The sequence below is a fragment of the Trachemys scripta genome, chromosome 25 (genome assembly GCF_013100865.1).
Source record: "Trachemys scripta elegans isolate TJP31775 chromosome 25, CAS_Tse_1.0, whole genome shotgun sequence".
Taxonomy (NCBI): domain Eukaryota; kingdom Metazoa; phylum Chordata; order Testudines; family Emydidae; genus Trachemys; species Trachemys scripta.
The window spans coordinates 4,908,684-4,935,003 of NC_048322.1; the positions used below are offsets into that span (position 1 = coordinate 4,908,684).

General features: G+C 51.2%; 3 protein-coding genes and 1 long non-coding RNA gene across 6 annotated transcripts in view; 2 read left to right on the forward strand and 2 right to left on the reverse strand.

The window, feature by feature from the left end:
* LOC117869997 (zinc finger protein 883-like) overlaps nucleotides 1–26,320 on the reverse strand; it is a 929,932-nt gene that overhangs the window by 665,724 nt on the left and 237,888 nt on the right. The window lies entirely within an intron of this gene.
* The window catches only part of LOC117870029 (zinc finger protein 501-like), a 561,112-nt gene that overhangs the window by 356,963 nt on the left and 177,829 nt on the right, over nucleotides 1–26,320 (forward strand). The gene's annotated exons all lie outside the window — the stretch shown is intronic.
* On the reverse strand, nucleotides 5,208–17,441 carry LOC117870018 (zinc finger protein 3-like). Its single transcript, XM_034757187.1, has 5 exons — nucleotides 16,743–17,441; nucleotides 15,383–15,471; nucleotides 14,528–14,654; nucleotides 11,190–11,303; nucleotides 5,208–10,838 (listed from the first exon to the last, which is right to left on the reverse strand). The coding sequence occupies exons 1-5, from the start codon at nucleotides 16,804–16,806 to the stop codon at nucleotides 9,652–9,654; spliced, it is 1,581 nt and encodes a 526-aa protein (XP_034613078.1). The 5' UTR covers nucleotides 16,807–17,441; the 3' UTR covers nucleotides 5,208–9,651.
* On the forward strand, nucleotides 17,534–25,784 carry LOC117870090. The gene is made up of 3 exons (XR_004643918.1): nucleotides 17,534–17,880; nucleotides 24,496–24,584; nucleotides 25,734–25,784. It is a non-coding gene; the product is annotated as an uncharacterized LOC117870090 (long non-coding RNA).

Genomic DNA, 26,320 nt, shown 5'->3' on the forward strand with positions numbered 1-26,320 from the left:
ATATTGTGTGCTGTCCAGGAGAGGGCTGGGCAGTACAGGACATACATTTCTGGGGGAAATCTGGGACTGGGAGTGTGTTGGGGGGTTACCGTGCAGTATAACCAAGGCTGGGGAGAGGCAGAGTGTAACCCCAGTGTGGCTGGCAGGCTACAGTTACACACACTCAGGGTGAGTCTTTCATGCTGGAAGGCTATTTGTGAGTGGCCTAGGTGGGATCTATTTCATCAAGGCATTGTAAGGCACCCAGGGTTTGGGGGCAGGGGTGACACCGCTGCTCATTAGTCTGGATGGTATCCTGCTATGTCACAGCTTTACAGAAGTTTACGTTTGAAGTCATCTCCTACCTCATTCAATAATTTGGGGAAAGCTGTCCCTACTCATGGAGATGTGGAGAAAATAGAACGGTGTTTTTTTTGTTGAACTCACCCCTCAGTAGGAACTGCAAATGTGTGTAAAATACAATCAGTGTTGAAGGTGAGAGGTGCAGGAAAATAAGTAATGATTTTCTTAGAACCTCCACCTCAGATAGTTAAATTAATGGAGATATCCCATCTCCTAGAACTGGAAGGGACCTTGAAAGGTCATCGAGTCCAGCCCCCTGCCTTCACTAGGAGGACCAAGTACTGATTTTGCCCCAGGTTCCTAAAGTGGGCACCCTCAAGGATTGAACTCACAACCCTGGGTTTAGCAGGTCAATGCTCAAACCACTGAGCTATCCCTCCCTTCATTAACAGAAATTGTGAGCCCGACTTGTGTCTAGTTCCTGACTGACACCTGTGCCACCAGTTTAGAGAAATGCTGTTATTTCTATTCCCTTAGCCCTAGAAGCCCCAGTCACAGACCAGACCCCTGTTGTGCTAGATGATGTACAAACACAGAAAAGGAAGACGGCCCTGGCCATGAGGAGCAGACAGATGCAGGATGGGGAACACCCCAGCAGAGTAAACTGTGTGAGGGCAGCCAATGGCATGTGAGTGCCACGGAGTGTTGTTGTTGTTGGGTTTAATCAGGAGGGACCCAGGTGAAGGTAAGGGAGAAGGCCACTGATGGGGAAAAGAGAGGGGGATGGGTTGGTGAGAAGAGGGTAAAAAGAATGACGCTCAAGAGAAGAGATTGGGAGATAGAAGGGAAGATGGCTCAAACAGTCTGTCAGTACATGGCAGAGAAAGTCAAGTCAAACTGTAGAAAAGTCTCAATCTTGGGAGGACCAGAGGTCCCCTGCTTTGGGTGCTTCTGCTCCTCCTGGCTGCAGGGGCACCATTTAGGGGCTGTAGCCCTCCCTGAGTTTCATACCTGAGGTCAGCTCACAGCGCATGCCCTAGCCCCAGACGGAGCTCTTAACTGCAACACAGCTTGAGGGTGATATGTCATGAGTTCGGTGCTGCTCCCAGCTTTCACTTTTGGGGTGGGGAGTTTATTTATAAACATAAGAACGGCCATACTGGGTCAGACCAAAGGTCCATCTAGCCCAGTATCCTGTCTTCTGACAGTGGCCAGTGCCAGGGGCCCCAAAGGGAATGAACAGAACAGGTAATCATCAAATGATCCATCCCCTGTCGCCCACTCCCAGCTTCTGGCAAACAGAGGCTAGGGACACCATCCCCGTCCATCCTGGCTAATAGCCATTGATGGACCTATCCTCCATGAACTTATGGATTTACCCAGAGGCCCCCTTATATCCCAGTGGTGGGCATACCCTTTGAATGTGTCAGAATGGATTTTGTTGGGCCACTAGAGAAGAGCAAAATGAGAGCAGTTACAGCACCTCCTGCAGGACTTCCCGGACGTCTTGTCAACCCACTCTGGATGGACCGTCATAAACCATCACATCACAACACCCCTGGGACAGAGAGGGACGGATGACGATTGGCCTCTTCCCCGGAAAATGTGGACTGCCGTCTGCCAGGAACTGGAGGAGATGCTCAAGATGGGAGTGGTTGAACAATCATGAAGCGAATGGTGGAGCCCAATCGTCTTGGTCCCAAAACCAGATAGGAACATCTGATTTTTGCATCAGTTTCCAAAAGGTCAATGCTATCTTCTGGTTTGATGCACACCTGATGCCACAGATCGAAGAACTCCTAGAGCAGGTAGGGAGAGCCAAATATCTGTCGATCCTGGACTTAACAAAAGGGTATTGGCAGATAACCCTGACGCCAAACTCCCGGGCGAATACTGCCCTTCCCACACCATATGACCTCTTCCAGTTCATCACAATGCCATTTGGGCTACAATCGCACCCCACCCCACCTGACCTGACTAAGAGCTCCCAGCCCCAGCAAGTGCGTTGGCTGACCAAACTGAAGAGGCCTTTCAGACTCTGACTCCCATGCTAGCTGTTTCTTTAGTCCTCATACTTCCAGCTCCAAACCAATGCCTCAGAAGGGGGACTGGGGGCCATCCTGTCTCAGGAAGTAGACGGGGAAGAACACCCCATTTTGTATCTGAGCCATAAGTTGTTTCCCAGAGAAACCCATTATTCAATGATTGAGAAAGAGGCTTTGGCCGTGAATTGGGCTTTTGATGCCCTACGTTATTATTTACTTTGCAGCACCTTCACATTCATTACTGCTCATGCACCTCTCAGATGGTTACACAGCATGAAGGAGACAAATCCCCAGATAATGCGTTGGTACCTCTCCCTCCAGCCATATGACTTCTGCGTCTGTCATCGACTGGGTAAGGCCCATGCCAATGCAGACTTCTTCTCTAGGTTGGGAGGGGAAGAGACGGACTGCCTTTTGGGATCCATCTTAAGGGGGGTCTTGTGTGATGGGGCATTGTGATGGGGTTGGAACTCACCACCTCCCGCTGGTCGCTCCGGGAATTAGCTGAGTCTATGGGGAGCGCCCTCTGCTGGTGGTGTCCCATCCATTGTCTGTTCTCTGCTGGTGTCCGGACCTGTGTTGCTCCCTGCTCGGCAACATCCGTTTCAGGCCACTGCCCTCCGGCAGTGCCCCCTAGTCCAGTCTTTCTCTGTGCCCCAGCCACAGTGGTCAACCACACCCCAACGTCTAACCCTTTGTGTCAGGGGTCTGGTGCAGTCCGCTACTGCCATGTCCAATGGCTGGGTGCACGTGCAAGGGGGGACCCAGGCCTGCCCTCCACACTGGGTCCCAACCCAGGGACCCTTTGGCAGCAGCCTTCCTGCCCTCCTCCTCTCCCCTTGTGCGTCTCTCTCCCTGGGCCGCTTTCCCTTTGGCCCCTTTGCACTGGTTAGGCCCTTGCCTCAGGGCCTGCAGCCTGGCAGGTGGGCTGGAGTTCCCTTCAGCTTCCCAGAGCCTGCCTAGCACTGCGCTGTCCCAGGTGCTAGTCTCCTCGCACAGGAGACAGACCTTCACCCTTTGAAGGCCTGGGAGACACTGCTTGCTGCGCTCCTGTGCAGCCTTTAGGTAGGGCCTAGCCTAGCCCTGATTGGCTGCTGGCCTGCGCAGCCGCTCTGGCCTATTCTAGCCCCCTCTCGCATGAAGGTGAGGCAGCCGCCCCGCCACAGGCATACATAACTCCTTCTGGACTAGTCTGGGGTAACCCCACACTATGGGCGGAGGAGTTCCTGCCCCTCAGACCATACTAGGCATGCTCCAAGCGCTATGTTAGTATAAAAGGGAGCAGCCCGGTTCAGGCTGGGTTGACAACCAGAGAAGGAGGATCTTTGGGCGAGGCTCCAGCTGAGGCGCCGTCTCAGCCCTTTCCTGCTGGAGCCAGAGATCCTGAGATCCGGCCCAAAGATACGTTGCCATCAGGATCCCAGGGAGTTACCTGCGCTGAGGAACCGGGAGCCCTTGGTCCCTCATGGACTGCAACTTCAGGAAGTTCGGTATCTCCTACCCGTGTGAGGTCAGCGTGATCCAGTGGCATTCCTCGCTGACCCAGTGCTGGCCCACTCCATTAGTCAAAGCCCTGGATTAGGGCCCGGTGCAGTCAGATGGTCCCAGGCCTCCCCCCTACCACCACCTGGGCCGCCACACCCCTCTGATGTTGGCTGCTAGACCACACTGCCCTGCATCTCAGGGCTGCTATATCGACTCTGGCCACTAGGCCACACTGCCCTGCATCTGGGGGCTGCCGCTTTGACCCTGACCCGTGAATCTCATCATGGCTAGACCGAATGCAGTCTGGTAGTCTGAAACTGTGGTATCAGCACACCCCCTCCCGGAGCTGGAGAGCCTGAGCTCCTGTCCAACAAGGGACAGGGACATATACACCGGGACTGGGACAATCTACCCCTCCCAGCAGAAATGATTCAGACCTGCTGATAGTGGAGGGGCACAATGTAAAGGGAGGGGAGTGTCCCACGTGTCACCTCTGGGAGGAACCTTCCAGCCTCACATCCCAGGCCAGGGCAGCCAATCCCACCAGTTCCTGAGAAGTTGGGGGCCACAGTAATGGGGATCACAGGCTTCTGGGCCAGCCCCAGCCCAGGGAGACTCTCAGCACCACAGTGTCTCCCCAGAGCTCCTGTGCCCTCGTGGACACCTCAGCAGGGGGAGGGGCGCAGGCAATGACCCAAACTTGGGCTGAGCAGAGGGACCCTGCTACCAGTGTCTATGGGGAGCAGAGGGGGCGGGACGGAGCCGCTTCTCCCACCAGCTGAGGGTGGCCGCTCCAAAGGGCTGCCTTTGTGCAGCATGGCAGCTGCCTGTGAGAGAGTCCCCCTTGGGAGGCGGTGGCCGTCACCGCTTCCCACCCAGGTCTGGCTGCTGGGGATGGGTTGAGCGAACCAGAGAACCTCCGCCCCCCCCCCCCATATTTCTGGCTTGCTCGAGCCCTGTCTCCTCCATTTAGAACCCTTCAAATGAGACCCCCAATCTCAGCTGGGCCTGACATGACAACCCCAGGCCAAACCACATGGGTGTGGCAGCTAGGCCTGGTGATGACAGCAGAGAAATCCACCACCACCCAAGCTCTACTACCCCTCCTTCCTCCCCCCCCCTCTCCCCCCAGCAGGCAGACACATGGCCCCTGGCCCATGTGTACCCCCACTACTCCTGAAAGCCTGAGAGGGGAGGTCATTTTTCCTTACGATGCTCTGAGCCCCCCCAGGTTGCAGTGGGAGATGAAATGTGTGCCCACCCAGCTGTTCCTATATGAGAACCAACAGATTAATATAGAGGGAGCTGATAAGGCTCCATTTTGGGCTGCTTGATTTTCACCCACATTCTCTGCGGTTCTGGCCCATGTCGCTTATTGAAAGACATGACTCAATATCCCTTTTACACAGTTCATTAAAATGCACACATAAAATGAAGAACACACCTCCTAAACCTAAAGTATTATGAACACTACTCAGCTAGCTCTAGGGTATACAATACCGTGATCACGTTCAGCTCAGATCAGGAAATCCATCAGTTAACAAGTATCCTGCTTTGGAATCAAGTCATCAGTTCAGCCAAATCATCAGAATTATACAACAAAAAATCAACCCTTATAAATCCTAAAGCAGGAACCCAAGGAGGCAGTTGCTTATTTAGTTATTAATCCCAATTAGAGAACTTCACCCAGGCAATGTGATCCACCCTGAGCCGATGCAATATTTCAATACTAACACCAGTTTATTTAAGCCACAACTTCAGGGCTTCTGCCTTAGATTTCACCAGTATGTGGCTAACCTTCTCCCAGTGGCTTCCACAGATGAAAACCTTAGTACAGATACAGATTCAGACCTTAATACACAGGTATTTAACAGTATCTATCCGACAGCTTAGGTTCTTAGAACACTTTCACAGAACAAGGAGCACGTTCAATCATTTTGTAGGGCAGCATTTTAGGCTTATTTAGATTAGGGAATTATTATTTGTAGCTCTTCCCCTGCGTGGATGTGGCAGGTTTCATACCCACATGCACACGCTGAGACCCACTCTACCATCAAAGTAGAATAGAAAGGCTGGGGCGTCTCCCAGTTAATAAAAACAAGTATGGAAATATAGAAAAAATAACAAGACACTGAAATGGACAATTGACTAACTCTGGACTCACAGAGTGGGGGTTAGAGGACTCAGGCGATGGGGTCACAGGCTCAGTACTCCACATTCACAAGCTTTCTCAGGTAGGAGAAGACAGGTCAAGGCTGGCACAGCCTGTTGTTGATGTTAAGACTTCTTTCCCCAGAAGGGATCAGTTCCGGGGTCCCGGCATGTCCGTCTTTCTTAGGTTGCTGGTACAAAAGGGCTTCCACCTTTACTTTGGTCTTTTTGGTTGATTCCAGCTCACCCCACATTACAGTCACTCCCCTGAAGTCTCCGGGCAAATGAGGAGTGCAGGACGCCTTGGTTACAGACAACGTGGCCGGAACCATTTCAAGTGAGGCAGAACGTGGGCTATCGTCAGTTTGGAAGAGTCCCACTTAACCCAGCAGTTTTCTTAAAAGATCGGTTGTTGTGAACCACGTACAATGTGGAGATTTGCACCCCAAAGATCTCAAAAATGAAAATACCAAGGACAGTTTGGAGGAGTTTCCATAGCCTGGCTTGGGGGTTAAAAGGCTGAGCCATAACAGCTGGCTTCCTCAAAAGAGGAAAAGGGGTCTCAGCTCCCAGAAAAATAACAGGTGGCAAAAACAACAACAGAAAAAACCTATTGCATCATGCATCCATTGCCATTCCTAAAAAGAACCAGGGACATCTCATGACAGACATTATACATCTTTGCTTTGCAGAGAAGTGGGGAACTGAGTGACCCGTACAGTCTAATTTGGTAAAAGGTTTCACAACTTGTCTCCTTACATAATTTTACTTTAAAGGTTGTCAAAACATATTCCATTTGAAATAGAAACAACCGAAGTCTGGTTCTGTGCTCTCCTATACACTAGTTTGCTCACCCATTCCACCACCTCAACCTTGGAGTGATGATGTACTGCAGAATGCTTTAGTCCACAGGGGTATTTTACATCAAATAAACTTTTTAGGGTTAGCCACCACTTCGTATATTACTTGCAAAAAGCAAACCGATGCAAATCACAGTGTTCCAATATAATTCAGGTTATCACTAAATTAGGCTTTAAACCTGAAATTAACTTCATCGGTAATTTCATTTTCACTGGTTACAAGAACATATTCAAAGATTATAAAATTTTATCATACGTGTTAGTTTCCTTTTAATCCCCATTTCCACCAAGTGAGCACTGTGTAAATGTGATCTACACCAGCATAGGAGCTTTCCACATCTGTGAGTTCATTTATCTCTGGGGCTTTGGACATAAGTGTTAGTGGAAGGGGTCTCATGCTATGTGGGAAGGTTTGCATCATGAGAAAAAGGACCTCAACTCTATATTCACACCTTCCACTCTTTCAAAGAAGCAGAAAGTTGAGGCAAAGTGGCACAACTGCATAAGACACAAGAGCAAAACTACGAGACAAAAGCCTAAAATCAGGACTCAACGTCTGTATATCCAGCAGTCTGAAATTGGAACCTGACATATGCATTCCCTCTTCAGTTACCACCATTTCAACAGCATGAAACACCTTGTTGCCCAATCAGGCTGGCGAAGGAATGTCCTCTGAAGGCATCAACTATTTCTCACTTTGCCTCATGGAACTTTGGATCCAAATAGTGAAGGACCTTCCAATGGAACCATGGCAACCTTTGGGAGTGTATCTGAGACGCTGAACTAGGGAGCAGTGTTAAAAAACAAACAGTTTTACCTGGACTGTAGTTCACCACAGCTTCCTTCTTTGGGGCAAAAATCGACTACTGGGTACCTTCTATATCAAACTGAGTTCTTGCCAAATCCTTGGCCATGGTCAGGGTACATTTACCCTTCTCTGGAATGAATCCTTTACAAAACCACCCAAAATGTGAGCAGTGTTAGTGAGGAATGGCTTCCCCAAACACACCCAATTTGTTTATTTGAACTGGTGGCACAGGTCCAAGTTAGGGACTAGAAACACTCCTGCATCAGAATCCCTGTAAGTCACCAAAGGAGCAGAGTATATTAAAAATAGATATTCTGCAGCTATATCACATTCAACACGGAGTTCACTGTAGTGCACATTTGCAGCATCTCTCATGGGCAAGTTCACCAGAAATGAACTTCTATTTTTTCCAAATCAACACAGACAGAGACAGCGTTTCCCAAATCATAGGACACACGCACCCAGTGACTTCAGTTAGTTGCACAATTTGGGGTGTGCTGTTGTTCACCATTTCAGAGTGGAGCCCTAAACCCACTACTGTTGCCTTGGCAGTATGCCCAACGGTTTGGAGCATCTTCTCCTGATGAGTGAACTGCACTTGAGTTTTTTTCATGTCATCATGCAGCGGTGGGGGAAAGACACAACTAAAATAAGGAAGGACTCTTTTAGCAAACAGTCATTTGTCCCAAAGTCCTTGATAAATCCGAGCTACATCCCAGAGAACTAATATTCAATAATGTGACGAAATGGCCTTCAGAAGAGAGAGAAAAATCCACAACACAGAGCAGTATAAGTCACTTTCTCTTTCATACAAAGTGAAATTCCAGAGCGGATTACCTCTGATTATTCAAAAATAATCAGGAGAGCAGATTCCCCCATCATTTTCTCCTCTGATCCATTCAAACCTGCTTCATTCAACAGCACTTTATTATTATGGAGTCGTGTTATTTAGAAAAATAATTAGCAACATCGTAATGGAGGAAAACTGCCACCCTTCTCATCTGCTGACAATCCCGGATCAGCAGGAAAACGTCCAGAAGTGGCTTTGCCAATAGATGGAAACAGGGATAAAAGCACAGAATGATCACTCTGTGTTTCGGATCCGCTGGAATTCCCCATCCAGGTCTGTGACACTTGCATCTCTAGCCCTAAGGAGTCGGATTTAGGATCAAATTGCAGAGACTCTTTGGGAGGTGGGGGGTAGAATAAAGGGAGGATAAACTCCATTGTGGCTCACACAGACACCAGCGCTGCTGGAGGGAACAGGCATAGTGATGGTCATGGAGAAGGAGGGAATCCATCTGACTCAGCCCATTTCCTTCCTTTGTCACAAAGGCCGAAACGATACATTTGTCCCACTGCTGTGCCTCCTCTTCGTTATATTTAAATATATTTTAAATACGAAAAATAGTGAAAAAACAAACAACCTGCTGTCCAGTACAACCTGGACCAGCGTGAGAACAACTGGGAATGAGACAATCTGTTGCCAAAGGGGGAACTTGGTGACTAACAGTTGCTCTGGTAGTAGGGTGACAGTTTGAATGTGAGCCTCAGGGCTTGTTTAGACTATGAATATTGGTGTCCATTAGGACAGGTCAAAGGGGAAGGTGCTAGCTAACCCCAACCATTGTACCTGCGCTATGTCAACACTGCAAAGCTATCTGTGTGTTTACATGAGGATAGCTACCTCGAGCAGGCCAACTCCATGGAAAATCCTAGAGGAGAAAGCCAAGGTCGATTTTTTGCTCAGTGTAGCTACTTGAGGTCACCCCTATTTCCCCCAGCAAGGGCTGATGGACATTCCTGGCAGGAGGGACACACTCCCATGACTCACAGGAGAAAAGAATTAGTAGAAAAGACCACGGGATTCACCCCTGAGAAGAGTGACCTGCAAAAGGAAAAGCGGGCAACTCACCTGAGGAAGCTGAGAGAACATGGTGATGCAAATGGTGCAAACAGCCCTAAAAGGTCACTATGTAAGAATTAGCAAATGTCTTTTTAAAAATGTATTTTTTCTGCCCTACACAAAGTTTTTATGCTGTGTATCTCCCTTGTGAAGACTCTGATGTCTATTAAGGTGTGAGCTTCGGATGAAACTTTTCCCGCACTCACAGCATTCATAGGGTCGCTCTCCTGTGTGGATTTTCTGATGATTAATAAGCACTGAGCTCCAAGTGAACCGTTTCCCGCACTCACAGCATTCATACGGGCGCTCTCCCGTGTGGATCCTTTGATGTTTACTAAGGTCTGATTTGCAAGTGAAGCGTTTCCCACACTCACAGCATTCATATGGTCTCTCTCCTGTGTGGATCCTCTGATGCCTAATAAGGGATGAGCTCCGAGTGAAGCTTTTCCTGCATTCACAGCATTCATAGGGTGTCACTCTTGTGTGGCTTGTCTGATGTTTAATAAGTTTTGAAATTTTACTGAACTGTTTCCCGCACTCACAGCATTCATACAGGCGCTCTCTTGTGTGGATCCTCTGATGATTAATAAGGCCTGAGCTCTGAAGGAACGTTTTCCCGCACTCACAGCATTCATAAGGTCGCTCTCCTGTATGGATTCTCTGATGATTAATAAGCGCTGAGCTCCAAGTGAACTTTTTCCCGCACTCGCAGCATTCATAGGGGCGCTCTCCTGTGTGGATCCTCTGATGTTTATTAAGATCTGATCTGGCAGTGAAGCTTTTTCCACACTCACAGCATTCGTAGGGTCTCTCTCCCATATGGATCCTCTGATGTCTAATAAGGGATGAGCACTGAGTGAAGATTTTCCTGCACTCATAACACTGATAGGATCTTTCTCTTGTATGACTTGTCTGATGTTTAATAAGGTTTGATTTCTCACTGAACTGTTTCCCGCACTCACAGCATTTGTAGAGGTTCTTTCCCATGTGGCTCATCTGATGTCTAATGAGGGTGGAGTTCAGAGTGAAGGTTTTCCCACACTCGGTGCATGTGTTTTTTCTCTCTCCTGTAGGTTTTATCTGCTGGGCTGTGATTTGCTTGAGGTCCTTGTGAGTTCCTTGACAATAAATGGATTTACCCTCTTTCTCTCTGGGATGGTTTCTCTCACAGGCTTTTCCCTGCGCACGATGCCTGGACACATTCCCTTTGGATCTTTGTGATAATCCCCCATGTGGTTCCACTTGCTCACCATCTTCCTGCTGAGGATTCTGCTCCTCGTTCTCACTCACCATCCCAGCACCTGCTCGGATAGAGAGAGAAACCTCAGAAACAGGGATGGAAAAGGGGAAAACAAACCAAAATTAGAGTTGGAGAGAGAAGAAAAAAAAGAACTAGTAGCTGAATTCTCCAAAACTCTTCTCCATAGGGGAGAGAGGAGGGAACCAGTTCTACCTCCGCCTCCCATCAGGGAGGGAATGACTGCCAGGTGTCAATCAGGAGCCATAGGAAGCCATTTGTGACAGCTGCCCTGAGGATAAAATACCTCCTGGGGATAATCCCAAACTCCAAGAGCTCACAGGGTGTCTTTAGGGAGTCCCAGCTGTTTCTTCCAGGCACTGAGAGTTCTGGAATTGATTTAATGATTCCTCACCTATGCAGACACCTCTCAGGATCCCTCTTTCCACTGAGCCCTGGAGATCCAGGACCCACGGCTCCTCCCCTTGCTCCAGCTGGGAGACCACATCGGGTTTGGACACTGGAAACCCTGCTCCGGGGAAAGAAAACAAGTGAGATCGGGGAATTCATGGGACATTCGTCACAAAGAAGATACTATTACTTCAACCCCAGCCCATTTTAACCAGTAAAATCCTGGGGGCAGCTCCCTAGGTGATCAAACGTGCATGAGTAAGGCTAAGATTTTGTCAGGGATATTTTTAGTAAAAGTCACAGACAGGTCACAGGAAATAAAGAAAAATCCACAGACGTCATGACCTGTCCGTGACTTTTACTAAAAATATCCCTGACAAAATGGGGATCTGCAGGTCCCCACATCGCCTGTGATGGCTGAGCAGCTGCTGGTTGGCTGGGAGCTCTGGGGCTCCATTGGGTGTCAGAGTTCCAGGTCCCCCCGCCCCCTGTAGCTGGATGCTGCAGGCCTCCTGCTGGCTGCAGCAGCTGGGAGCTTCCCCGCCTGCAGTGGCTTGGAGCTCTGGGGGGCCCCTGCCACCCACGACAGTGTGGAGTTGCTGGGTTCCCCCACCACCTGCAAGGGCCAGGAGCCGCAGGATACCCCCACCGCCTGCAGCTCCGGGGGCCCCGCTGCCCGCAGCAGCTGGGAGCTTGGGGCTTTCTTCGGCAGCCTGGAATTGCGGGGTTTCCTCCGCCGCCCATGGTGGCCAGAAGCTCGGGGCTTCCCATGGGTGGGGGTACTCCACAGCTCCCGACCTCCGCAGGCTGAAGTCACAAAGGTCTCTGGAAATCACGGATTCCCTGACTTCCGCAGCCTCCGTGACTAAATCGTAGCCTTACTTATGAGGGATTTAACTAGCCCCATCTCTGCTGGGAATAGGGTTGCCAATTTTGGTTGGATGTATTCCTGGAGATTTCATCACACGACTTAATCTTTAATTCCTGGAGACTCCAGGCCAGTCCTGGAGAGTTGGCAACCCTAGCAGGGAGGACACAGCCAGACACTGCTCATCAAAGGGGCTCCTAAAACACAGAGACACAATTTCCATGTCCCAGAAAATTAAGACACCAGCCATAAAATAAGTCACCGTGGATCGGCTTCTAATTCACAGAGAGAAACCCGGGACCACTGAGCATGGGCTGGCGGGATTCAGCGCAGTAAGGAATAGGAGGGACTGGGGTGTCACTGAATGTCGTATCTCAGGGCTTGTCTACCCTTCAAACACTGTAGCTGCACTGCTGTAGTGCTTCAGTGTAGCACTCCCTACAGCAACGGGAAGGGTTCTCCCGTCGGCATCGGTCATCCACCTCCCCGAGAGGCAGGAGCTAGCTCAATGGAAGCATTATTTTCTATTTAAAGACCAACTATTCTAACTACTCGCAAATTCACCCGTTTATTCGGATTGGACACATTTTTCACGGCCATTCAGGGAAGAGCTAATTGTCCAAATAAGGGGTTATTTGATCAAGAGGTTCCTAAAATACAGCCCCCCCCCACACACACACACATCCTACACAGCTTTTTATAAAATCATCTTGCTCTTGTAATTTTGTCGTGCACGGAGCTGGGGCTGAAACTATGGTTCGCATTGTCCCCCGACTGATCTCAGTAACTTAGCATTTATCTCACTTAATACATGGCACCTACTGCCTCTTTGGGATACCAGGAGTGAAAAAAGTTAATAACTGTAGAATTTGGAATTTAGAAGAGCACAAGCCAAACTGATGAGTCAATGCCATTGAATGCACTAGTGCAGCAAGATGAAATCTCTGTTAACTGCTAGAGGATGTCTAGCAATCTGCTGTCACGGGTTGGCTCAAGGGGATGTGCTGTGGCCACTGAACCTGATTTATACTCATGACTTTGAGACTGAGCCCTGCCTCTACTACCTTTCAGACAATGTGTGTCTTGCATCCTGCAGATATTCTTCTAGGAAGTTTTGCCCTCTCATAACAAAATGTTCGGGTTAAGAGTAATATTTTAAAGTGATCTAAAATCCACATCCACATTTTTTCCCAGTCTGCGCTTAAAAGTTTTGCCAGGTTAGCTCTGTCGGTTAGGAATGTTAAAAATCAACATAGTTATGCCAGCAAAAGCTCTAGGGTAGACACAGTTATAGTGGCAAAGGAAAAAAAAAACATTAAAAAAATCAAGGTAATTAAATACCCATAAACTACATTCATTCAAAGTTCAAATTGCCCTGTGCCGATTCATGTCCTTTCAACATGTGCATGGCAGCTAAATGTAAACCTCTGAAAACTATGAAAGGAAGAGTTAAAGTACATGCCACGCCTGCAATACAAGCTTAGCTACGCCCCTGCCATAACCCTGGAATTGGCACTAGCCACTGGGAAAGGTTCAGTAAGGCTCGTGCAAAGGTTTACAAACTACAAAGGGAAGTGGAGAATTCTCCATCTCAGGAAGTTTTCGAGTCAAGACTGGATGCCTTTCTGGAAGACCCTTTAGTCAAACACAAGGTATTCAGCTCAATACAGCAGTAAATGGATGCAATTCTGTCTCTTGTGTTATAGAAGAGCTCAGACTAAATGACCTGATAGTCCTTTCTGGCCATAAAAGTCTATAAATCTACAATAGAGACAAAGGAGGACTAAAATAACACTGTTTGTGTTGTGTTCCAGAGATTGGAATACTAGCATTTATCTGCATGCCCTCCAGCTGTTTGCAGTGTCATCTTGAGCTGTAATTTGATGAAGGACGGATTAGTTGGAGCAGCTTGGCAGAGCTGTGACTGTGATATGAAGAGAGGTGCATGTGAACCTTGAGGGACCAAGTCTGCCCCATTTCCGTGCTGAGTGTTGTAGGTTGTGTCAGTGAAGGGGCACGAGGGTGTGTTCTTGTCCCAGAGATTGTCAGCAGCCTGGTGGCATATGTGCTAGTGGTCTCCAGGGTTCAGTCAGGGCAAAGTGAAGGCAATGACTCAAAAGGAATCCTCAGGGAGAGGGTAAAGGGGTGATATCACTTTGCACGTCTGAGATGGTTTGTGTGGAGCGGGATCAGTGTTTGACTGCCAGCCAAGTGTCAGAAACTTCTGTTCCCTACATGGAATCTAAATCCAAGTTTTGCATTAGCAAAAAGATGATGTTAGACTTTATGTTATACTGCTCCTGGGCTCTGTTTCCAAAGTGTTCTGTAACAGTGGAGGGCAGAGTGCTGGTACGTGTCATTGCCATGTTGGGGCGTTGCTGAAACAGGGCAGAGTTGAGGTTGCATTGTGGGGGTGACGTGAACCTTAACTCTGCATTTCCCCTTCTAAGAACCGAGGGGACAGGAATCCTTACCCAGCAATGTCACATTCTCATAGTTCTCCTGCATGACGTCTCTGTAGAGGGCTCTCTGAGCGGGGTCCAGCAGAGCCCCCTCTTCCTTGGTGAAATACACAGCCACCTCCTCAAAGGTCACCGGCCCCTGAAAGAGCAAGAGCCCTGCACTCAGTACTTGCTGCCCCAGTCAGAACACCACTATTCATGGGGGGAAAGGAGCCAATCAAATGGAAGCTCTTGGAGGTTCGCAGTCAACAGAGTCTCACCCCACACCACATTGAGCATCCAGGAAACACCAGGATGAGGAAACAAACAGGAAGCCCCTTGTCTCTCCCAGTCCCAGCAGATCCATCCCACATCTACTAGCCACAGACTGATACAGGAGATGGAGCCCCTCACAGGGTCCAGGGAGAGCTCCTTGGTAGGAAGCCCAACACCCTCCTCGTTGTGAGGAGCTGGATATGATGGGAGGCGCATCTCCCCTAAGCCACACTGGTGGGTGCCCCCTTCATCTTTCAAATCCACCATTGGTTAGTCAGATCAGGCTCCAGCACTGGGAATCTGGTCAGCTTTCCTAGCCCCATCTAAGTGGGTTGTTTCCTCTTCCACAAATTAGGGAATTTCCACATTCCAGTCTCATGGGTCTGTTCCTAGAATCTAAGCCACATATTTAAAAATTCCCAATAGGTTTGCCTGGCCTCCTCCCTTTCTCCACCCTGTGAACTTCCTGCCCGCTCCTCCCTTTCTCCACCCTGTGAACTTCCTGCCCGCTCCAACCTCCTAGTAGACTACGCAAACATTCCCCCATCCTGTGATTTGCTGTCCCTCTCCCTCCAGGAGGAACCCACCAGCAAACCGTCCAATAATCCTTACCTGAACCGGCTCCATTTCAGCCATTTCTCTTCCCTGTCCCATGGGAGGATGGGATGAGCTGGAGCGAAACCTGGATGTCATTCTGCAGCCTGGCAGGGTGAGAAGGGCAACTGCAGATGTTACAGAACTGGCGTAAGTTAATTTCACATCATGATTTCTGCTCCCTCCCCTGCCGGGCTTTTTCTCTGCAAACAGATATCCTAGATTCTGCCATGTCGGGAAAATGCTTGGTCACTTTATTATAGGGTAGATCTGGCCCCTCCCACCAGGGCGAAGCCCACAGACACATTTTTAAGGGGTTATGGGAGGACCGCTGATCACTCTCCCGTCAACTCCTGTACTCCACCTAATTGAGAAGAGTAAGGGGAGTCGATAGGAGAGCGTCTCCCATTGACGTCGCGTAGCGTGGATCCCACGGTAAGTAGATCTAAGCTACATCAATTTGAGTTATGCTACTCACGTAATTCAAATTGCATAGCTTAGATTGACTTTTCCCTTTAGTGTAGACAAGGCCATAGTCTCCCAGTAACAAAGTCTCTGAACAAAATGCTAGAAAAGTGCCCCTTCCATGCCCTGTTGCTGGCAGTGAACAGCCCCACCCCACTCTAGAGACAGCTGTGTCTGAGGACTCCCCCAAACAGCATCCACTAACCCCTGACCCCTTTTGGGGAATGACTGAGGAGTCAGGACAACAATTTCCCACCTAAACAAGGACAAATGGCTGCAGATAAAATGGGTGGGAAAAGCCTCCAAATCTGAGGAGAATTTAAATGGCCATTTGAGAATTATGGAGAAAAAATAAAATAAAATAAAATGAGAGAATAGAGAGTGAATAATTGTACAGGAAAGGGGGAAATCTCCATGGATTTTTTATCCATATGCGATAATGAGAGAGAAAAGGGGGAAAACTAGAAGGAATTTTTAATCAATATTTCAGAGGGAAGTGGCACAACCAGGGAAAGGATGCCATTCACTCCCCGTTACTCCCACCCGACACACTCACACACACCCCTACACCTCTGCCCTTGGAATTTCCTGACTGCACAAAGACAGTTCAATCTACCACATTTCACACGGTCTTTCCCCGCCCTACAACTCTGGCTTTCCCCCATCTCTTCCCTTCCTGACACCTCCACCTCCAGCCCACAAAGGGGAACCACTTCTCTTTCCCCATCGGAATCCCAGTTGTGACCGGGGCGGATCCTGGCTGCAGCTGAGAACAGCAGCTCCCACGCTTCTGGCAGGCACCTTAACAACTAGGGAGCAGATTCCCAGGGGCGGCAACATCTGAGAATCCCTTGGGCAGAGAGTCACTTTCCTTCCCGTCCCCAGCGCTTTTCCCGGGGTCTCTCTCAGTCACCTGAAGTCTCTGGCTCGGAGTTGATGTTGGCAGAGTCCGGGGCTGCACTGGGGGCTAGTCCCATCCTGGGCACGAAACGAGCTTTAATGAAGGTCTCTCCCCAGCACAGACCCTGCTGGGGAAGCAGCAACTGCTCGTCCAGGGTTTCCAGATCACCGGGGACTGAGGAAGCAGCGTCTTGTGTTTTACCGAGCACCCGCCCCCACGTGCTGCCCGGGGTCTGATCTCGGTGCTTTGTTCTCCCCAAGCCCTGCCTCCTTCTTCCCAGGACCCATCGCTCCCAGGGGCCGTAACGGGGGGTGAGCGGGGCAGCCGCTCAGGGCACAAAGCCGTCGGGGACGGTGACAAAAGATGGGGCGAGGCGGGATCGAGACCCGTGTCCCCAGCCGGAGCAGGCGGTCTCCGCGGGCGGCGCCGGAGCCGGGGCTGCAGGCGGGCAGGGCGCTGGGCGCTGCCACAAGGACTAAGCGGGCCGGTCAGTACCATGGGCTGAGGCTGTTCCCGGGGCCTGTGGGGGGGCAGGGTCTGAGCAAGGGGCGGAAATTGGCGGGCGGAGCGGGCGGGGGGCGAAGCAGCTGGAGGCCAGGGCGGGAGCGAGGCTGAGGGGCACAATCAAGGACGGCGGGGGGATTCAGGGTGAACCCAGGGGCGAGGCGCTGCCGGACAGCGGCGGGGGCAGAACCTGGGCGCGGGGGGGTCACAGTTACCCCGAGGGGCGGAGCCACCCGCCGGGACTGCAAAGAGGGGGGGGGGGGGGGGGGGGGCTTTTCTATTCCCCGCTCACGGGAACGTCTCCGCGCAGGTTTCCCCGGGGGACGTTCCTGGGGGCGCAGCAGGGTCAAGCCCAGAGACCCCGGAGCTGAGGCTCTCCCGCCCCGCGCTGGCCCCGGCGTCTCTCCGCCAATCAGGGAGCGGGGCGTTCTGACGCGCACCCCATCCGCCAATAGAAGGCCGCGCGTGAGAGAGAGCCCGGCGCTTCTCAGCGTGCCCGGGGAGGGCTGGCGCGGGAGAACAGGGATATGGGGCACTTCCGCTTCCTGCGGCTGGGCGCGCTTGTTGCCTTGGCAGCCTGTCACGTCACTTCCGCTGTGAGGAGAGTCGAACTACGCTGGGCGGGGCGCCTCTCGCTCGAGCCCAGGTAAGGGCGCGCCCCGGGTTCAGCCCGGCCCCGCCCCCAGCCGGCGCCTTCCCGCTTCTCAGGCGAACTCTCGTGTCCCGGGGGCGGGGCCTGGTCCCTGGCGGCCCCGCCCCTCGGCCAAGCGCTGCGCTGTGGGCGGGGGCTCAGCCCCGGGGTCTCTGGCCCCGCCCCCGCTGCTCCCCGGGCCCGAGCAGCGCCCCAGGATCGGCCCCGCCCCGGCCAGAGGGGCAGGGCGGGGATCGGGGGGGGCAGCGGTTCCCTTTCAGGAGTCGGGTGTGTCTCGCGTGCCCCAGGTTACAGCGATAGCAATACCAGCGTGTCTGATGATAACATACATCGACTGGACTGTAAATATTGTACTTGTGTTTCAGCGTACAGGATATAGAGCAGTGCGCACAAGTCATTGTGTAAAATGTAGTTTGCACTGACTTCGCTAGTGCTTTTTATGTAGCCTGTTGTAAAACTAGGGGAAATATCTAGATGAGTTGCTGTGCCCCCTGAGAGCCCCCTGTGTACCCGAAGGGTACCTTTACCCCTGGTTGAGAACCACTGATGTAGGGGAACCCAGACCCACCCCCTGTACCGACTTCCAACCCAGTGCCCTAGGTGGCTGGTTCGGCGTTGCTTACCTTGCGTCAGCCTCAAATCAGCTTCACTGGGTTGCCACATTGCGCCCCATCGTGGCCAGGAGTCAGAGAAAGGATGGCGCGATTATTGACACTTTCACTATTCTTCTTTTCAGACTTTGCCCCATTCTCTCTCTAATTCTCCAATGTTAATGTCCCAATCTCCGATTTGGGATATTTTCCCACACATTTAATCTGCAGTAAATTTTCTGTCTTTCATTGTGAAATTGTTGTCCTGAATCATTCCCCAAATGAGAAGGCGTTTAATGGGTGGAGCTTGCAGTGCCGTGAGACGCAGCTGCGTCTGGGGTGGGATGGGGTGGCCATTCTCCACCAGCAACACGGCATAGAGGGGCACAGGAAGAAAAAGTCCCTAAAGACTGTCCAGCCCAAGGTTACACAGTCCCGGCTACTGCTACCCACAACTGCCCAATGCAGCTCCCCGCAACTGCAAGTCACCTGCCACTCCCTGCTGCTGTCCTCTCCAGGGCCGGCTCCAGGCACCAGCGAAGGAAGCAGGTGCTTGGGGCGGCCAATGGAAAGGGGCGGCCCGTCTGGGTCTTTGGCGGAATTCGGTGGCGGGTCCCTCAGTCCCTTTCTTCCTCTTTGAGCAGCTGCAGAAGTGCCGCCAAAGAGGAAGAGAGGGAGCGAAGGGTAGAAGAATGAAGCAGCATGATTCAGCCGCCGACGAAGTACCGCCGATCGGCTTTATTTTTTCTTTTTTTTTTTTCCGCTTCGCTGCTTGGGCAGCAAAAAAACTGGAGCCGGCCCTGGTCCCCTCCCCACTGCCAGGGAGATTTCCTGCTCCCCTTACTTACCCTCTTAAAGCACCTCCCCAAAGGGCTCCCTGCTGCCCATGTGAATGTGTGTGTGTGTGTGTGTGGGGGGGGAATTATTACTCTGTTGAAATTCTATATACAATCCCGTAACACTATCCCACTATTCTCACTTAATATAAAATCTCTTCAGATCTGGGAGGTTTTCTCTCATGATCAAATATTTCTTTTTAGACCTATTTCTTCCCCAATTCTCTGAGGCAGATATAAAATATCCCGTGTGCAGTGCTGTAGTAGCTATGGTGGTCCAAGGACATTAGAGGTTGCCACTTTGATTTGTATAAAAAATTTACGTGTTTTTCTCTGTCCCATTCCTTATGAATCCTAACATGGTTTAGCTTTTTGGTGGCATCTGTGCACTGGATGGAGTTTTTCTTTGAGCTGTCTACAGCAACATTCAGCTCCCTTTCTTGAGTTGTGTAGCCGATAATATGTTCTGCCGATGCCACTATGTCTGATGCTTATTCGGTAGAGGTTTCTTCCTTCTTCTTTATTTGAATTTCCTCTCCACACTAATGTTGGGGTGTCCTCCAGTAGCTTAGTGTATTAATGACCTCAGCTTGTTATCATATGCATCAATTTGTTGCCATGGCATTCTTGTGGTCAGACATCTGCAGATGTTCTAGCCAAAAGCTGGTGTTAGCTCACGTTCCTGTGGTTGGCTGTTGTCGTTATGGACCAAATTCCCCCTTGACACTCTAGTTCAGGATTGGGCAAACTGGGTATGGAAATTCTATGGCGGGCCATGAATGCTCAGGAAATTGGGAAGGGGGGTGGGCTCTGGGATGGGGCCAGAAATTAGGAGTTTGGGGTGCAGGAAGGGGCTCCGGGCTGGGGCAAGGGTTGGTGGGGGAGGGGAGTGAGGCCTCTGGGGTGCGGCTGGGGATGAGGGGTTTGGGGTGCAGGAAGGTGCTCTGGGCTGGGACCAAGGGGTTCGGCGGGCAGGAGGAGGATTAGGGCTGGGGCAGGTGGTTGGTGCGCAGAAGGTCGGGGTGCAGGCTCTGGGCGGCGCTTACCTCAAGTAGTTCCCAGAAGCAGCGGCATGTCCCCTGTCTGGCTCCTACGCATAGGCGTGACCAGGCGGCTCTGCATGCTGCCCTGTCTTCAGGCACTGCCCCTGCAGACCCATGGGCCGTGATTCCTGGCTAATGGGAGCTGCGGGTGCGGCACTTGGGGTGGGGGCAGCGCACGGAGCCCCCTGACTGCCCCTATGTGTAGGAGCTGGAGGAGGGACATGCCACATTGTCTCTGCTACCCAGAACCGTGGCACGCACAGAGCCGGGCAAGACCTGACCCCACTCTGCAGCTGAAGCGCCAGAGCAGGGTAAGCCCCAGACCCGTTCCCCGACGGGAGCTCGGGGGCCGGATTAAAATGTCTGACGGGACAGATGCAGCCTGCGGGCTGTAGTTTGCCCACCCCTGCTCGATTTCCAGTTTCTGGATTAACATGTGGGCAAATGAGATCAGGATGCCTCCCCATGGGGAGGGGATTTCAGTTATCACTAAATGCCGGGGAAGCCACTCAGTCTCTCTCTCTCTCTGCTCAGGATATTGGGTTGAGCTTCCTGGGTCAGACACTGCTGCCTGCATTGTGATCTGGGAATCAAGACTGAGCAGCTGCTGCTCCCCTGACGGAGTCAAGGCTAGGGAGTGACCTTAAGTAAAGCCTTCTCTGTGCCCAGACAAGGTGAGGACTTTCTCCAGCTGTAATTATCCCATAAGGTAGGGTTACCATTCGTCCGGATTCCCCTGGACATGTCCGGCTTTTTGAGCTAAAAATAGCGTCCGGGGGGAATTTGTAAATGTCCGGACTTCCCCCCCATGCAGAGCACGCGCGGCTAACAGGGCAGCCGGCCGGATGGTGCCACTTACATGGGGCTCCGACAGCCAGAGAGAGCCCCTCCTCCGCTTCCCCCTCCTCTCCCCTGCAGCTGAGAGCACTCCCTCCCTCCCTGCATTCGGAGATCGCCTCCAGCAGTCTGGAGCTCCTCCCCCGCTCCTCCTCCACTGCTGCCCAGCGTGCCGGGACAAACGGCTCAGGCCATTCTTGAGCAAGCTCACAGAGACGTTAGGCGAAGGCCAACAACAAGGGGGCCAAGGGGTCGGAGAAGGGGCAGGGAGGTTTTGGAGGTGGCAGTCAAGAGACGGGGGGGGGTCGGGAATTCGGGAGGGGGGCTTTCTGGGGGGGTGGATAAGGTTTTGGGCAGTCAGGGTACAGGTAGGGGGTAGGGTCCTGGGGGACAGTTAGGGTGGGGGTGGTCTTAGGAGGGGGCAGTTAGGGGACAAGGAACAGGGAGGCTTAGGTAGGGGGTGGGGTTCTAGAGGGCAGTTAGGAGCAGGGGTCCCAGGAGGGGGAAGTCAGGGGACAAGGAGCGGGGGGAGGGTTGGGGGTTCTGGAGGGGGCGGGAAGTGGGAGGGGCAGGGGCGGGGCTCCTCCTGTCCTCTTTTTTACTTGCTGAAATATGGTAACCCTACATAAGGCAGCCCTAGGCTTTGCCAACACCAAAATCGGAACCAGAAACTTTAGGTGATTAATAGAGACTTCAGGGAAAATGCTGAGGACGGGCATGAAAATGACTGTGCACAGCTGCTCCCTCATCCTGCATATCTCCTCCCTTAGCAATTACAGGAGTTGATCCAGCCATAGGACAGCGAGCACCCAGGAATGGCTGCCCCTCAGCCAGAGGGGGAGAGACAGGGGAAGGATGACATAAGGAGAAAAGAGGGAGAGACTGAAAGGGGCAGTGGGAGAAATAACTGGGAAGAGATTCCCAGATCTCTGACCTGCCCACACACACTTATTGCAGCATCCCTGGGCAGATTCACTTTCCTGTGACAAGGTGAGGTGCAGGGAGAGGAAAAAACAATTCCCTGAACCGCTCGCTGTGGGAGTGTGCTGCCCTGGGGACAACATCGGTGGGGGGAGGAATCCCCCAGAGTCACTCCTTTTGTTCTGCTCTTGTCTCGCAATTGGTTCTCAGACTTTGTTACTGGGAGAGTTTTAAAATGTCCCTGTGGTTTAGTGCTGGTGGAAGGGGCTGGGTCAGTGCTGTAATAAAGTGACCAAACATTTCCTCAGAATAGAATTATAGAAATGTAGGGCAGGAATGAATCTTGAGAGGTCATCTAGTCCAGCCCCCTACACTGAGGTGTTTGTCCAACCTGTCCTTATAAATCTCCAATGACGGCGATTCCACAACCTCCCTTGGTAACTATTCCAGTACTGAACTAGCCTTCGTCACAACTTTGTTACATGGCTGACTCCGATTCCGTTTGTGATCCACTATAACCCCCAGATCCTTTTCAGTAGTACTGCCCCTAGCCAGTTAGTCCCCAGTTTGTAGTTGTGCATTGGATTTTCCTTGCTTAAAATGTAGTACTCTGCAGTTTTCTTTACTGAATTTTGTCTTGTTCTTTCAGATCATTTCTCTAATTTATAAAGGTCATTTTGAATTCTAATTCTATTGTACGTGCTTTCAATTCCTCCCAGCTTGGTGTCATCTACAAATTTTATAAGCATACTCTCTACTCCATTATCCGTGTCGTTAATGAAAATAGTGAATAGTACCAGAACCAGGAATGGCTCCTGTGTGACCCCCATTAGGTAAATCATCCCAGTTTGACAGCAAACCATTAATACTTTGAGTGCAGCCTTTCAAGGAATTGTGCACGCATAGTACTTTCATGTACACTACATTTCCCTAGTTTGCTGATGAGAGTGTCATGGTGGCCTGGGTCAAAAGCCTTACTAAAATCAAGATGTATCATGTCTACAGTGTCCCCCGCATCCGTAAGACCAGTACCTCCGTGAAAGCAGGAAATTAGATTGGTTTGGAATGATTTATATTTGATAATCCATGCTGCCTATAACTTGTAACTTTACTGTTCTCTAGGAGCTTATAAATTGATTGTTTTAATAAAATTTTCTTTCCAGTTATCTAAGTAAGGCTTGACTAGTCTTTATTCCCCAGGTCTTTATTGTTCCCCTTTTTAAAGACAGGTTTTATGTTTGCCCTTCTCCGCTCCTGTGTCACCCCCAAGTCACCTCACTGTTCTCCAGGAGTTGTCAAAGATAATTAACTGTTCCAAGACTGCCTCAGTTAATTCCTCGAGTACCCTGGGATGAGCTTCATTAGGCCCTGCTGACTTTAATACATCTAACTTATCTAAATATATTTTAGCCTGTTAGTTCCCCATTGTAGTTTCTGTTCCTTCCCCATCTTGATTAAGAATAATTGTTTTAGTATCTGGTCACAATTTTAACTTTTTTAGTGAATATAAATAGGCATTTAAGACCTTAGTCGTCTTTATAGAATCCTTCTTAGTGCCAGTTATATAACTTTCTGGGCATAACTCATTTTGTGAGTTAATCGTTCTGATTTCCCGCCCCCCGCCCCCACATGCTTGTGCTATTATTTTGTACTCATCCATAGCAATTTGTCCCCCCCGATGGGTTTGGAGGTGCAGGCTGGCTGCGGGGGGCAGAGAGGATGCCACTTTTTTGGGGGATTTCTTTTTATTTTCTGATCATTAAAGAGCTCCTGATCGGGCATTTTGCCCACTTAATATTCTTTCTGTCTTTCCTTCACATGGTGATAGTTTGCTGTTGCTCCTTTAATATTGTCTCTGAGAAACCGCCATCTCTCCTGAACGCTTCTTTTCAGCTCAGATTTCATTCCCTGGGACCTCATCTACCAGATCGCTGAGTTTGTTGAAGCCTGCCTTTTTGAAGTCCATTGTCTTTATTCTGTTACTCTCATGCCTTTCTTCTCCTAGAATCTTGAAATCATCATTTCATGATCACTTTTATCCATATTGCTTTCCACCTTCAGTTTCCTAACTAATTCCTTCTTGTTAGCCAGAATCAAGTCTAAAATGGCTGTCCTCCGGTTACTTCTTCCATCCTCTGAAACAAACAGGTGTCCCTAATACATTCCAAGAACTTATGGGTTTTTTTCAATTCCTTTTCTAACAGAGGTCTGGGTGGATAAAGTCTCCCCCCACCATTACTAATTGTATTTTGAATTTTTCTGTTATTTGCGCAACAGTCTAGAACACTAGTGTGCAGGGAAAAAGAGCCTGGGGGGGGGGATTTTGATGTGAAATTATTTCCTGTTCTGACATGTCCCCAATTGCCCTTTTTGCCCTAACAGGCTGCAGCGCAACATCCATGTTTTGCTCCAAATCATTCCGTCCTTCCAGGGACCAGAAAAGGGAAATGTCTGCAGTGGAGCCAGTTGAGGTAGGGATTATCAGGGAGTTGCTGGTGGGTTCCTGTTAGGGAGAGAGAAGGGCAATAAATACGGGGCGGGGGGGAGGATGGAGCTCAGGGCTGGGGCAGAATGTTGGGTGCAGGGGGTGGGGCTGGAGATGAGGGGTGGGGGGGACTGGGAATGAGGGGTTTGGGGTGCAGGAGGAGGCTCAGGGCTGGGGCAGAGGGTTGGGTGCAGGGGGTGAGGGCTCCAGCTAGGGGTTAAGGCTCTGGGGTGGGGCCGGGGATGATGGGTTCGGGGATGGGGCTCAGGGCAGGGGCAGAGGGTTGGGTGCAGGGGGTGAGGGCTCCGGCTAGGGGTTAAGGCTCTGGGGTGGGGCCGGGGATGACGGGTTCGGGGATGGGGCTCAGGGCAGGGGCAGAGGGTTGGGTGCGGGGGGGACAAGGACCCTGGCTGGGAGTTTGGGCTCTGGGGAGGAGCTGGAGGTGATGGATTTGGGGGTGCAGGCTGCCCTGGGGCTGTGGGGGGGGAAGAGAGGACTCCCCCTCCTGCCCCCTCTCGCCGCAGCAGCTTGTGCCAGGGGGAGAGGCGCTTCTCCCCAGCTGGGGCAGCTCCGGTGGGCTTGGGCCGGGCCGAGGGAGGGGCTCCTCTCCCCCAGCTGCAGTAGGTCCATGTTGGGGCTGGGGGAGGGGCGCCTCTCCCCCATCTGCAGCAGGTCTGCACTGGGCCGGTGGGTAGGGGTGCCTTTCCCTGCCGCAGCCCTGAGTTCCTGTGCGGGCTTAATAGGCAGCTGCGCTGCTTAGAGGGAACTTAGCCCACCAGTGAGGCCCAGGGAAGACACCCTATCCCCTCCCATCTGGCTGCTACCAGTGGGGAGGGTGTTGCAATTCCCATCATGGTGTTGTCCGTGGACTCTGCTGGGAGCTTTATGTCCTGTATCAGCCTCTGGCTAGTAGGTAAGTGATGAATGTGAAGACCCTGCCACCTCTCTCTGCTTGGAGGGGTGAAGGGCTCTCTTTTTCTCCCCTCACCCTGCCTGTTCCGATGGGATAGGTGTGGAATTATGCTGCCTGCCTGCCTGCCTCCCAGAGCTTCCCTGTGATTGGCCCTCCTCTCCTGTGAATTGTGGGGTTGTCAGTAGGCAGCAGGTACTGAGTGAGGGGCTCTTTCTCTTTCAGGGGCTGATGACCTTCGAGGAGGTGGCTGTGTATTTCACCAGGGAAGAGTGGACTCTGCTGGACCCCACTCAGAGAGCCCTCTACAGAGCCGTCATGCAGGAGAACTATGAGAATGTGACCTCATTGGGTAAGGATCCCGTCCCCATGGTTCTTAGAAGGGGAAGTGAAGAGTTAAGTTTCGCAACACCCCACAGTGCAACCTCAACTCTGCCCTGTTTCAGCAACACCCCAACAGGCAAATGACACCTACACTAGCACTCTACCCTCCTGACCACGGAGCAGTTTGGGAACAGAGCACAGGAGCAGTATAGCACAAAGTCTAACACCGTCTCTTTGCTGAGGCAAAACTTGGGATTAGGTCCCATGTAGGGAACAGAAGCTGCCTGCCTCTGGTCTGCGCTCAGACACTGAGCCTACTGCACACAATCCATCTTGGACTTTCATAATGTCACCACCTCTTTACCCTTGCATTGAGGATTCCTTCTGAGTAACTGCCTTCACTTACCCTGCCTGAGCATTGGAGACCACTAGCATATATGCTCCCTGACTGCTGACAAACCTTGTGACAAGAACACACCTTTGTGTGC